This window comes from Leptopilina heterotoma, unplaced genomic scaffold (genome assembly GCF_015476425.1).
Source record: "Leptopilina heterotoma isolate Lh14 unplaced genomic scaffold, ASM1547642v1 Lhet_16, whole genome shotgun sequence".
Taxonomy (NCBI): Eukaryota; Metazoa; Arthropoda; class Insecta; order Hymenoptera; family Figitidae; genus Leptopilina; species Leptopilina heterotoma.
The window spans coordinates 100,522-113,045 of record NW_025110874.1 but is presented as its reverse complement, the minus strand read 5'-3'; the positions used below and the strand labels follow the sequence as shown (position 1 = coordinate 113,045).

The 12,524-nt window shown below is 27.8% G+C and overlaps 3 protein-coding genes across 4 annotated transcripts in view; 2 read left to right on the top strand and 1 right to left on the bottom strand.

Annotated features, from left to right (window-relative positions):
• The window catches only part of LOC122498818 (probable serine/threonine-protein kinase clkA), a 56,114-nt gene that overhangs the window by 23,645 nt on the left and 19,945 nt on the right, over positions 1 to 12,524 (bottom strand). The gene's annotated exons all lie outside the window — the stretch shown is intronic.
• LOC122498824 lies at positions 219 to 4,739 on the top strand. 2 transcript variants are annotated; one of them, XM_043606768.1, is made up of 5 exons: positions 219 to 437; positions 534 to 604; positions 1,698 to 1,882; positions 2,377 to 2,493; positions 3,880 to 4,739. In XM_043606768.1, exons 1-5 carry the CDS (start codon positions 428 to 430, stop codon positions 3,992 to 3,994), a joined length of 498 nt encoding a protein of 165 aa, XP_043462703.1. In that variant the 5' UTR covers positions 219 to 427; the 3' UTR covers positions 3,995 to 4,739. The 2 variants fall into 2 exon arrangements, with proteins under 2 accessions (XP_043462703.1, XP_043462702.1); XM_043606767.1 differs by having other exon boundaries at positions 219 to 604.
• Positions 9,785 to 11,434, top strand: LOC122498800. Its single transcript, XM_043606713.1, has 3 exons — positions 9,785 to 9,907; positions 10,362 to 10,579; positions 11,219 to 11,434. The coding sequence occupies exons 1-3, from the start codon at positions 9,785 to 9,787 to the stop codon at positions 11,331 to 11,333; spliced, it is 456 nt and encodes a 151-aa protein (XP_043462648.1). The 3' UTR covers positions 11,334 to 11,434.

The following is a 12,524-nucleotide window of genomic DNA, read 5'->3' as shown; positions in this document are numbered from 1 at the left end:
CCACATACACAATACATTCTCTAAGAATATAATAAAATGAAATAAAATAAATGTTCCCTATTTAAACCGTATTTAATTATTTTGTAATAAAAAAGGTCTTATAAGAAAAAATTTAGGCATTTTTATTGCATAGTAATTACAGTAAAATAAAATAGAATAAATGTGTGTTTAACAATTTTTTTTTGTAAATTTAGTTAAAATGAAAAATGTTTTGTAGAATTGAGTAGCGAAGAATTTTAATGAGCATTGCACGTAGTTAAAAAGGAAACAACGTTTAGAATCATTTAGCACTAAAATGTTGAACTCGAAAGTGTGATACCGTTGTGACTACAGTAAAAAAGAATAATCAGTTTCATTTATGTAAACGTTAAATCTGTTATATTATTGGAAGACTTGCAATTTGCGAGAAAATAAAGAGAAAAAAAGAATGCCTAAAAGTAACAATTTTCTTCAAATTCTTCTCTGTTTCTTATTCTTTATATCACAGCTAACAATCTCAGAATCAATAAATACTACTCTTCCTAATTTACTAGATCATAAAGTTCGAAGAGAAGTTCCCGAAACTAAAAAGTACCTTCTCTTTCCACAAGGCAGTAATGTTCAGGTAAGTGAGCTATACATTGTAAGTTCCAAAATAATTATTGACATTACAGATTTACACTAAAAGCAATGAAATTCCTTTTAGTAAAAAAGGAATAAAGTAAAATTATAAAAATTTTGAAAACAAAAATAATTAAGAGAAGTAGATAATATTGTAAAAAAAAACAAGAAGAATAATTCAATTTTATTGTGAAAGAAATCATTTTTTAAAAAGGTTTAATGTTTATTGACAAAACAAAAAATTTTAAAGAGTAAATTATTTATTTTCTTTTTCAAATGAAATCCTTTTGTGACAAAAGGATTAATTTTTAAAAATAAAAATTAAGTAATAACAGTAATATAAAGTAAATAAAATATTAAACTTATATCCAAATAAACTAAAAGTTTAACCAATGTAAATTGTCCTTTTTCAGGAGTAAAATTTTTTTATTGTTGTTTTATTCGAATATATAACCATAAGAAAAATTAAAAAAAGAAATAAATTATTTTCCTTTTAAATTTTTAAAAATTTTACTTCCTTGAAGAAATTAAAATTTCCAAAATCAATTTTATAATTGTGTCCTCAAAACTATAAAAAAATTTAATGACAAATATTAGGGGAACATAGTCAATGTTGGGCCATTGTTAAGGTAGGCCCATCGAGAATATTTTTTTGATTTAAATAATTTTATTTGGATCTAATAAATATTTGTTTGCTTTAAATAACTTATAGTCTAAAACTGTTTACTATTCAAATTTTAACCGCTTAAGGGATTACGTCACCCTGAACGCATTTAAATTGGATGACTTTTTATGAATTTTTTTTTACGAAAATATTTAAGATGAGACATTTTTATTTTTTATTGTTTCTTTATACATATTGTAAGCTATATAAAAACGAAATAGTTTTCTTTTAATTTTAAATGGCGGAGATACATGCATTTCAGCCCAGCAGTACATTTGATGGTGAGAATTATTGGCATTTCAATTTTTATCTGAAACAAGTAAAAAAACATTTTTTCTAAAAATTTATAAATTTTGAACAGAGACGCAGCCGTTTTGAATTTTTTTACGTAACTGGGGGAATCAAAAACTAAAAACCTTATTTATTTATACAGTTAATTTATTGTATGACAATTGGAACATACGCGAGACCAGGAGGATTTTTCACAATGGGAGTAACAGCAGGATTAGCTTATGAACTGCCACACAAACGTACAGTGCTATTTAGAAAGCCTGCGGAAGTTTATCATCGTAGAAGCAGACGAGAATTATATCAAAAACTTGAATTAATGCTGAAGACGTAAGTTGCAGTTGATCGGTACGAACAATAAATTAGTGATTTTAGTGCATAAAAAATGTTTTAATGTAAAACCATTATAATTATATCACATGCACTTATAATCACTGGGAATAAAATAGAACACTCTTTAACAAATTCTCTACATCTATAAACATAAACAAAATAATAAACTATTAATATAACAAACAATAATATATTTTGTTTAATTCATTTGTGTGTTATTACAATCGAAAACGATATCGGATTTTTCAATAGAGGTGAGAAGAAAGCAAAATTTCATAGTAGGAGAAGGATTCGTGATATTATTATTTTCTATTTAAAGTTTTATGCTTTCTGCTCGCATGGGGCTGTATCTTCACATTGACGCTAATACATCTTTTCGAAAAATAATTTATTTATATTTACTTATTTTTCACTCTTTTAGTTAAAGAAAGTACAGCACTAAAAGTTGTATAAATCATTTAGAAAGATTAAATCAATAACTCTTTTTACAGACAAGGCAAAGATGGGAAAGAGTGTGTATTGAAAGCTCTCTGTAACGCTGGAAAACGAAAAAGAACGAAAGAAGGAAAAGGTTCCTTTATAGAAGAGATTCTGCACTCCATATTCACGTAAGTTTTGCATAGCTTTGAATTCTGAGTTTAAATATTATGCATCGAAAAAATGAAATCTCAAAGTGAGAAGAAAATTCCGCACAACAATTATTTTTACATTCTATTTTTAATATACGAATATTCATCTATAAAAAGAGGCGTTTTTGTTCATATTTGAAAGTTGTTTAACTGAAAGATTAATTTCAATCTTTCTTCTTAAATTGAAACTATTCCTCTAAAATTGAAACAAACTTACACTAGAAAAATAAGAACCCATTTCATCCGAAAAGTCCGTTTTTTCGCTTTACATTTGTACTTATCTTTGTCAAAGACGGTGGGCTTAAAAATTTACACATGGTGTTTCTTATGTATTTTTAGTATACTTTCAGAATCTGCAAGAAAATTTTAATTTTGACTTAAGGATTAAAAGTTGTGATTGTTTAATCAAAAAAAGACAAAATTTTTGTGTTTTTTTCTTTAAGACTATAGTCTTAATGAAAAAAACAGGAAAAATTATGAATGACAAAATATCGCATCCAAAATTTATTACCTTTCATTTAGGCATTATTAGAAATTTTTTTAAAATTCATAATGGCGGATTAACAATAGTGTTCAAAATATCTAAACTTTTAAATAATCTAAAAAACAAATTGCATACACATTTTCTCATCACAAATGACTAAAATTAGTATCAAACAAACATCTTCACTAAAAAACCTGTTGATAGTACAGTTCCGTATTGACTGTTGTGGAGTGCTACTTGACGTTTAAACTTACAGCTCAATCAAAATTGGGCGAGTTATTATTAAACTTGACTATCAATGGTGTTGAGTGAGCGGCTGCTTGACAGATAGTTCGGCAGCTTGTTCAAAAAGGAGAGTTACTCTCCCAAAAATAAAGTGAGCTCTGCGTTTTTTTTAACGCAGCACTTCAATGCATTGAGCGAACAGTTCTACCAACAGTTTTTCAGTGTATGTTAAAATTTTATCACTGTGACTAATTTAACAATAGTTTGAACAATTTTTCTAAACAAATTTTATAAATAAATTAAGAATTGACAACAATCGAATCTGAAAAATAGTATCTTCTTCCACCGACTTTTTTACTGTTTTCTTAGTAAATCTTTGAGATAAAAATTATTGTCTACATAATTATTTAACAACTTTAAAGTCACTTGTTTTAATTTTGCAATTTTGCAAGGGATTTAACAAAATGTTCCCTTTTCATGAAAACGTTCACATAATAAGTAATATCTATTTTTATATTTAACAAATTTTTTTTAAATTCTTACAAGTGTATTGTAAAACAAACTTTATAAATCTATTTTTTGAGTATATTCTTTTTCACTGACATTATTGAGAATCCATTTTTTCTATATTTAAATTTTTAATACTTTTGTTGCAGGTTGCCAAGTGGATCTTATCATTTGGATCCAAAGACCGAGTATGAAAAAGCCCATGAAACAGATGTCGACTGTAACAAAGCATTTCCTTCCTGTGCAGATTCAATTTTTGACTGAGAATATTTTCAGTTACAATAAAAAATACAATTCAGAAGATGATGGAAAAAATAGTACAGTGTGCAACGAGTGAGGGACGCTGGTGATTTCTAACAAGTGTGAAATAGCTGTCTCTGTCAAGTTGCACACGATAATTTTTCCAAATACTGTCCAGATAGTGTGACTGAGAGAGTATGTTGAGAGGCAACGAATGATTAGATTTCGAGATCCAAAACGAGAGTCCTGGTTATTGGCTTGTGAATCCACATACAATCAAACGTACAAAAGTGTTTTGTGACGTGAGGAGATTCGGTGGTCGAAACTCATCTTACCACAACAAAAACCAACTAATAAGATAAAAATGTCGATTAATAATTGTATTTAAACAAGTAAACAAATTTTTTAAATGAATAGAACGCTTATGTTAATGATTTATTAATATTACGTTTGATTCACAATAGTGTCACATTTTTTTATTTTAGTTCAAAAATTATTTTTGTAGACTACGACTATAACACGATAAAATGATATCAATCGGAAAAAATACTTAATACAATTGAAATTAGCTGCGATTATGTACATCTGTTTAATGACAAAACCAGAGCTTTAATGAGGTTGGCTTAGCGGATAAGATTGTACAAGCATAAGCTAATAAAAAAAAATGCAACTTTTATTCGTAAATACTCATCAATGAATATTAGGGTAGTCCAAAAATACATGGGAAAAAAAATCAGAATTTTAATGCTCTCACCCTCTAGAATTGTTCTATATGGAGAAAAAAAATATCCCTATTTTTTTAAAATAAAAAAAATATTTAGAGGTCGCTCAAAGCGCTCAAAGTTTCCCATGTAAAATGCATGGGGAAAAAACACTTTTTCGTAGAATTGGTATAGAATCCTTGAAAATCAATATTTTTTATTCAGCAAACTCTGTTTCTCTTCAGAAGACTTCAAAGAATAGTGCTAAATTGTTCATTTAATCGTTTTTTAAATTAACTATTTTTTATAGTACCCCAAAAAAACGCCATAAATTTCAAAATTACAAAAAAATCGTTAAAAAATATTTTTTATTATTTTCATCAAAGTTTTTTCCTAGATTATGAATAAATAACACAAATATTGATTTTTAAAAATTATTCCATGTAATTGCTAATTTGTTTAAACAAATTATTATTATTGTTTATTTACAACTTTTTATCTAATTGAGCTAAAGAGTTGCGATTTTTTCTCAATTTTGCAACTTTTCAGGACGAATGTAACCAATCACTATCAACTAACTAAGAATATTAATTTTACCAGTTGTTTAAATAAATTACTATTGTTTAACTTCCACTTTTTATCAAATTGAGCTGCAAAGTCGCAATTTTTTTCTCAATTTTGAATTTTTCCAAGCCAAATGTAACTAGTGATTAACAACAATCTAAGAATTACAATTTTACCAGTTGTTTAAACAAATTGTTATTTTTAATTTGAAGCTATGGCAGTAGTAATTTCAATGATGTAAATAAAAGTTTTTGTACTTAACATTTTTATAATAATAAATTTATTGTTCACAATTTTTACTCGATAATTAAGTCTTACATTTAATATTACTTCACAAAAAAATAAAATGTACAATTAAGAAAAAGTTGCAACTCTGTAGACTCCTTTTTGATAAAAAGTGGAAATTAAACACTAGTAATTTGTTTAAACAATTGGTAAAATTAATATTCTGTGATAGTGAGTGGCTACATTCGGCCTGAAAAGTTGCAAAATTGAGAAAAAATCGTAACTCTTTAGCTCAATTAAATAAAAAGTTGTAAATAAACAATAATAATAATTTGTTTAAACAAATTAGCAATTACATGTAATAATGTTTTAAAATCAATATTTGTGTTATTTATTCATAATCTAGTAAAAAACTTTAATAAAAATAGTAAAAAATATTTTTCAACGATTTTTTTACATAACTTTGAAATTTATAGGGTTTTTTTGGGGCACTATAAAAAATAGTTAGGGGAGACTAGGGTAAACCCGCTCACTAGCGATTTTACGCTATGAACTCAACTTAAGATGGAGATATTGGTACTGTGAATAGTACTTAACATTCAACTTATATTAACGAACTTTCGTTTAGTTTCATGAATTCAACATAGAATCAGAGACGATCAAATGTTTTTAGAGGTGTCAGAAAAAAACGTTTTTTGGATTTTTAAGTTTTTTGATCATTATTTTTGAGTCTTAATTTATCTGGTAAATTTTTTTTTTGCTATTGGATGTCCTTCCTCGAAGTACATATATAGTTTTGTCTTATTTTAAAAAGATTTAATTAAATTTATTCTGAAATGTGAGGAATACACTCGGGGTAAAGTCGCTCACTTAGTTTTAAATTTAAAATTTAGAATAAAATAATTTCACGTATTATATTTCAACAATAACACAATTTATGACTTATTAAAACCAAAATTGTAACTACATTTCACTTTCTCTTAATAAAATATAACACTTTTTAAATCCATAGTTGTAATTCATGAAATCTATGTTCATTATTTATTAAACCAATTTGTTGTTTATAGAATTGTTTATATAACTCATAAATTATCAATAATAAATCATACTTAAGACGGGAATAAGACGAACTTCAATATTTAAAAAATAAAACTGTTCCGTCTTGAAAAGATAAAGTGAGCAGGTTTAGCCTGGAAAATTGTAATTTCGAAATTTGGTATATGTTTATTAAAAAGTTTCTCTAAATAAAACTAAAAAAGATCAATCAAAAACTCCCCGTGTAGAAATTGCCCTACTAGGGCCATAGTAAGGAATGAAACGCCGCGCCCGATCAGGGCCAGATCGGGGCGACAAGAAAATGTGGATTTCCTGATCAGGGCCACATCGGGCGCGGCGTTTCATTCCCTAATAGGTCGGCCCTATCCGGCCCTGATCAGGGCCCTAGCGAAATTTCTACACGGGTCTTTTTAATTTTTTTAGTAGAAATCATAAGCTTTTAAATGATATAAATTAACTTGGATTTAGAGAATAATTTCCTAGATTTTAGCCGATCTGAAAAAAAGTGAGCGGGTTTACCCCAGTCTCCCTTAATTTAAAAAAATGATTAAACAAGTTATCACTATTCTTCGAAGTCTTCTCAAGAGAAACAGAGTTTGCTGAATGAAAAATATTTATTTTCAAGGATTCTATACCAATTCTACGAAAAAGTGTTTTTATCCCACATGCACAAAAATGGCGCTTTTAGATAGCTGACGACAGAGAGTAAAGTCACTCATTTGTTCGACCGTATGAAAATGGCGACCATTTTCTCCCATGTGCAAAAGTAACAGCTGATCCCATGCATTATTTTTGCCTAAGGGAGAAAACGGCCGCCATTTTCATACAAGTCGAACAAGTGAATGACTTTTACTCCCTGTCGTCTGCTATCTGAAATCGCCACTTTTGTGCATTAGGAATAAAAAATATCGTAAGTAAATCCCTAGATATTTTTTATTTTCAAAAAAAAATAGGGGTATTTTTTTTCTCCATATAGAACAATCCTAGGGGGTGAGAGCATTAAAATGTAAATTAATTAGTACAATGCTTAACATTGAGAATTATTCGCTTTTGAAAAATTCTTGATTTATTTATTACAAATTAGTGTTCTTATTTTAATGTAAATCGACCTATAATTGCGTTACTACAATGTACTTTCTTCCTTCTATCTGATGACATTGGAAATGTTATCCTTCCAAAAAAAATTTTGTAGATCACCAAACAACGAAAGCCCATTTTCATAACCAAGTGGAACATAACAATAGCCAGCAAGGTATTTAATGCCGTTGAATTTAATCCACTTGGTTGTGCAGAAACTTTTTAGATCAGAAAACAGAAACCTGAAATATATTCTTATAAAAATTTATGATAAAGTTTCTAGTAAAAAACAACGAAAAATTTTACCTAAATGAAAATTTGGATGATGAGACACATTTTTGGGTCCATTTCGAATTTGCTTTATGTTGACATAATGAACTTCAGTGATTGACCCATTTGGTGTTTCTGCGACAAAGTTAAAATTGGTTTATTCTAATTTCGCATTGATTGGACAATTTTTTTAAAATACTGCGGATTGTCCAAAAGTGAATTAGAGGTCCAAAAATTTTAATCATTCTTGGATAATGGACAAGGAAGTGTTGCTTCGGTTCTGATTTTTTTCTGATACTTGAACAAGCCTCTTGTAAGTATTTTCGTATTTTTCTAAATACAGTAAACCCTCGTTAACACGAACATGAAGGGACCGAAAATTTAGCAGTTCGTGTTAAAATAATTCGTGTTATAGGGGCATTCATAATAAATGACATAAAGTACCATAATTAATAATTTTGTTTTTAGGTCGATATTCGATTGTTTTTTTTACTCATTGCAATATAAACACTATTTCTTGTATTATTTGATAGAAATATGTTTTCATACTAATTGATCAAACGATTAATAGAATTATTACATTATCAAAAATATTTTAAGAGGTGAAAAAATAGGAGGAACAAAGAACTTTAAGTGAGATGTTACCAATTTGTACGCGTTAACCAAGCTAAGAACGAAATAAGGACCGCAAAAACTGTTTGAGTTTCGTGTTAACCGGGTTTCGTGTTAACCGAGGACGTCTCTATACAGTTTATATGCATCTCTGCCGGGACCGCAATTTTTGTTCGTGCTAAGAGAGAATTCGTGTTAACTGAGTACGCGTTAACGAGGGTTTACTGTATAAGGGAATAAAATATTCTAAATAACTTAACGATTTTAATGAAATTGTATGCGATTAAATGATAGCTATTATCTTTAACAGTTAAATATGATTTTCTAGATAGTGAAAGTTTCTATCATTGATGTTATCAATAACAGCAAATGGTAAAGCAATAGGTAATAACCTTAATTTGTTATTTTTAGTTATATGTATGCGCTTTATTGGTGAAGGTTCAGATAATATTAAGATCATTATAATGATGATATTTAGCTGAAAAAGAATCCTTACATCCACAAACCTTGTGTATTCTCTTATTAATTCATATTATTTCTGAAACAGAACATATATTACTTCCTCATTCGTCAATTTAATAGCTTTTGCTTTTTTCATATCCTCAACTATCACTTCTGAAATTGGATCACAACCATATTTTGCAATGTCTGAGGATTTCACAATAGCAACTAAATTAATTGAAGACACAGATCCTTGATTTTTCAGAGATTGAAAAATTTTATTTTTAGTACCTTTTTCTGGAATGAATTTTGATATTCCGCCCAGATAGCAACCGAATAAAAGACCTTGACGTTTCTGGCTTGGATCTGGCTAAAAACCCAAGCAGTGCTTAAACTATATCTATAAGCTCCCTCCCGATAGCAACACTAGCGTCCAACTTTTAGTGGGGCTCCCCGTCATTTTTAATTTTAAAAAACTGACATCAAATTCGATTTTGCCAACCCCGAAAACCTTAAATATTATAAAATTATATTTTTTGGACCGTTTTAGTCCCAAAACCTATTTTCAAACTACACTGCAAAAGAGGTTAATTATGTAAAATCAGTTGTCAATAATAACTTGATAAGAGGTTGTTCAAACACTCAATTTACAGTTACGAAATATATGAATCAATAGTCATAACACATTTAAAAGTTTCTCAAAGGATAGATAAAACTTTTTTAAAAGACGTTTTGCTGTTTGGAATAAACAGAAATTTTTTTAAATAAAATAACTGATTAAAAAAGATTATAATTATATATCAATCAGAAATTAGTTATGAGAAGCTTAATTAAACTTTGTTTTTTGTCATTATTAGTCAACTTTACTATGGAAAATGATTTGTACTTTCAAAATCAAACTCATTTAATAGAAATTGAATCAAATTTGCAAAATATTCACCATAGAATAAAGAAAAGATCGTTAAATTTTCCAAAAGGAAGTGCTTTTGTGGTAAGTATCTTATGCAGTGTAATAAATTAAAATTGTACAAAAATTTTATGTGGGCCATTTTATGTAAAAAGGTAAATGACTTTGTTCACTTGTAGTTTTAATCAATTCAAAAGTTAAAAAGTTTAAAATTAAGCATTTTTAATTTAGAATCGAATGCCGAGTGGCTTTTTTAAAAAACAGTTAAAAAAGCCTAAAATTGTTACTCAGGGGTTTTTATGGGTCTCTGAATGAGAATTTGAGTTCAGAATTTAAAATTCAAAATAGCGGATCTAATACAACAAAACATTATTTTAAAAATATGCAAAGCATAGTCCTAAAAAGTTCTCATTAAAAATGATTTTAATTAATTTCAATTAAAGAAAAGTCCTGAAATTGACTGATTGGAAGCGATTTCAATTCTATTAAATAAAATTGAAGTCCTAAAAAGGACTGATTGAAAATTATGTATATGCAGATGACAATGTCAGTAGTGAAAACCCTTCCCATAAAAGGGTTCACCTGGAATCAAGTTCATGAGTTTGATGTCATTTGGCCAATATCAAACGGATCGGATAAACCAAATCCAAAACGAAAAATGCAGTACCAAAAGATGAAAAAATATCGACCACCATATTGGAGGAATAGAATTCATAGAAGGGAATTATATTCTAATTTTGAATTGGCTCTCGAAAGGTAAACTAATATAACCTACAAATATGGCGATATTAGAAAAAAGTGCCGTAATGATATTAATTAAAAAAGATTAAATAAAAAAAAATCACCTACGTATTGACTGTAAAACTATCACTAGGGTATAATTTATTTTGTATTCCATAAGCAATAATAATTTGTTTAAAAGTTCTTACTCAACGGTTTTTGAGGTCGCTGACAAAGAAGCTGATATCGGACTTAAGAAATTTAAAATGGCGGATCCAATATGGCGGACAAATTTTATATTTACTCAAAACGCTAAAGTGTAAATTTTAGGAAATTATAAGTTTTTAGTAAGTGTAAGGCATGACGTGCCCAACCACAAACTTGCCGGATTAAATGATAAATTTAATAATTATGCAAAGATTGATGAATCATGTTCTTTTATTTGTCAAAATCAAAATAGCACCAACGCGAAAGTCAGACCCCAGTCAATTTTAACAAAAACAAAACTCAATTCCTTAGCGCATCTATGGTATATAGTGCATATTATACTGTCTCGAAAAAGTCGAATTATGATATTATTGCTATTATTATTATTAAACTTTTTCTTTTAACTACCAAATATTTTATTGCTTCTAATTACTTTTTGTAGTTGTAACTTTTGTTGTTGTATTTCAGATTCAATTTACCGGGAAAAATTTGCATGCTGAGAACAATTTGTGAAGCTAAAATATTTCTACAACCACCTGGAGTTTCCTTAATCGAAGACATGCTTCGTGTAATTTTAAGGTAATTGAGATCGATAAAGGGTTTTTAATCAAGGAATCTGGAAATCAGAAATATTTGACTTTTTTGCCTTAAGAAGATTTTCATTGATTTTGAAATAGCTTCTGCAGTAATTTCAAATGCAAATCCAAGTCCAACTCCTAGTGCCAAAGAATAAAATTTCAAATTAATTGTAAAAATTTAGAAACTATAAATATGTAAATATGTTTATTAACAAAAACCTATAGTCACTTTTGTATCTACTATTATTATTTCTTCATAAATAAGCGGTTTTAACTTTTTAAGGCTGAAAACGTGAAGACCTGTCTCCACAGGAGGTTTAAAGAAAAAAGTTAATATTTTTAGTAATATGCGAAATAAACACAATTATTATTGACATTTTAGTATGGTATACTTTAGTAGATTTTGCTAAATAGTATATTACACAACAAGGGATTTATTTAATTTATTTGCTGTAATGCTAAAAACACTCTCAAAAATAAGACACGACGGTTCTAGAGAAGATTTTAGTAGTGTTTCACATCCATTCGAGAAATTCATTTTTTTCAAGCGATTTTGTTGGTTATCGTCTTTGTTTATCGAATGATCATATTATCTATTTTTTCGTTAATTGTCAAATCATATCGTATAATTTTTTAATTGTCATCGTCCGAACTTCTCGATATTCGCTCATAACTGACAGCTGTAAATAATAGTCCAATAATCAAATATTTTAATTGTAACCGTGGCTTCATCACACAGTGGGGCAAAATGGCAAAATTTGGTTCAAATTGATTTCTAGACTACAATTTTAAATCAAATTAAAAAAAAAATTTTTTCCCTAACGCAAAACTAAATTCTGAAGAGATACGTGAGAGTCGATTTTTTAATTTTTGTTTTATAAATTTTTAATCTTTATGCAAAGTGTATAAAAATTTTTTTTTACATTTTTCGATTTCTTTTGCTCAAAAAAATTCTTGCATACTTAAAATTGTATACATTTAATGTCTGGCGGTGTGTAAGTAGTAAAAAAAAAGTTTTTGCATTTAAAAATTGTTATAAACAATTTTTATAAATAATTACACTTTATAGGAAGTTATGTTTAAAAATACATTTTTTAAAAATGAAATTTGCTTTAGATTATTGTAATTATACTTTCTTTTTGTTAATCTGATATTTTGAAATAATTTTTTTCTTAATTGTTTAAACAATTTTTATA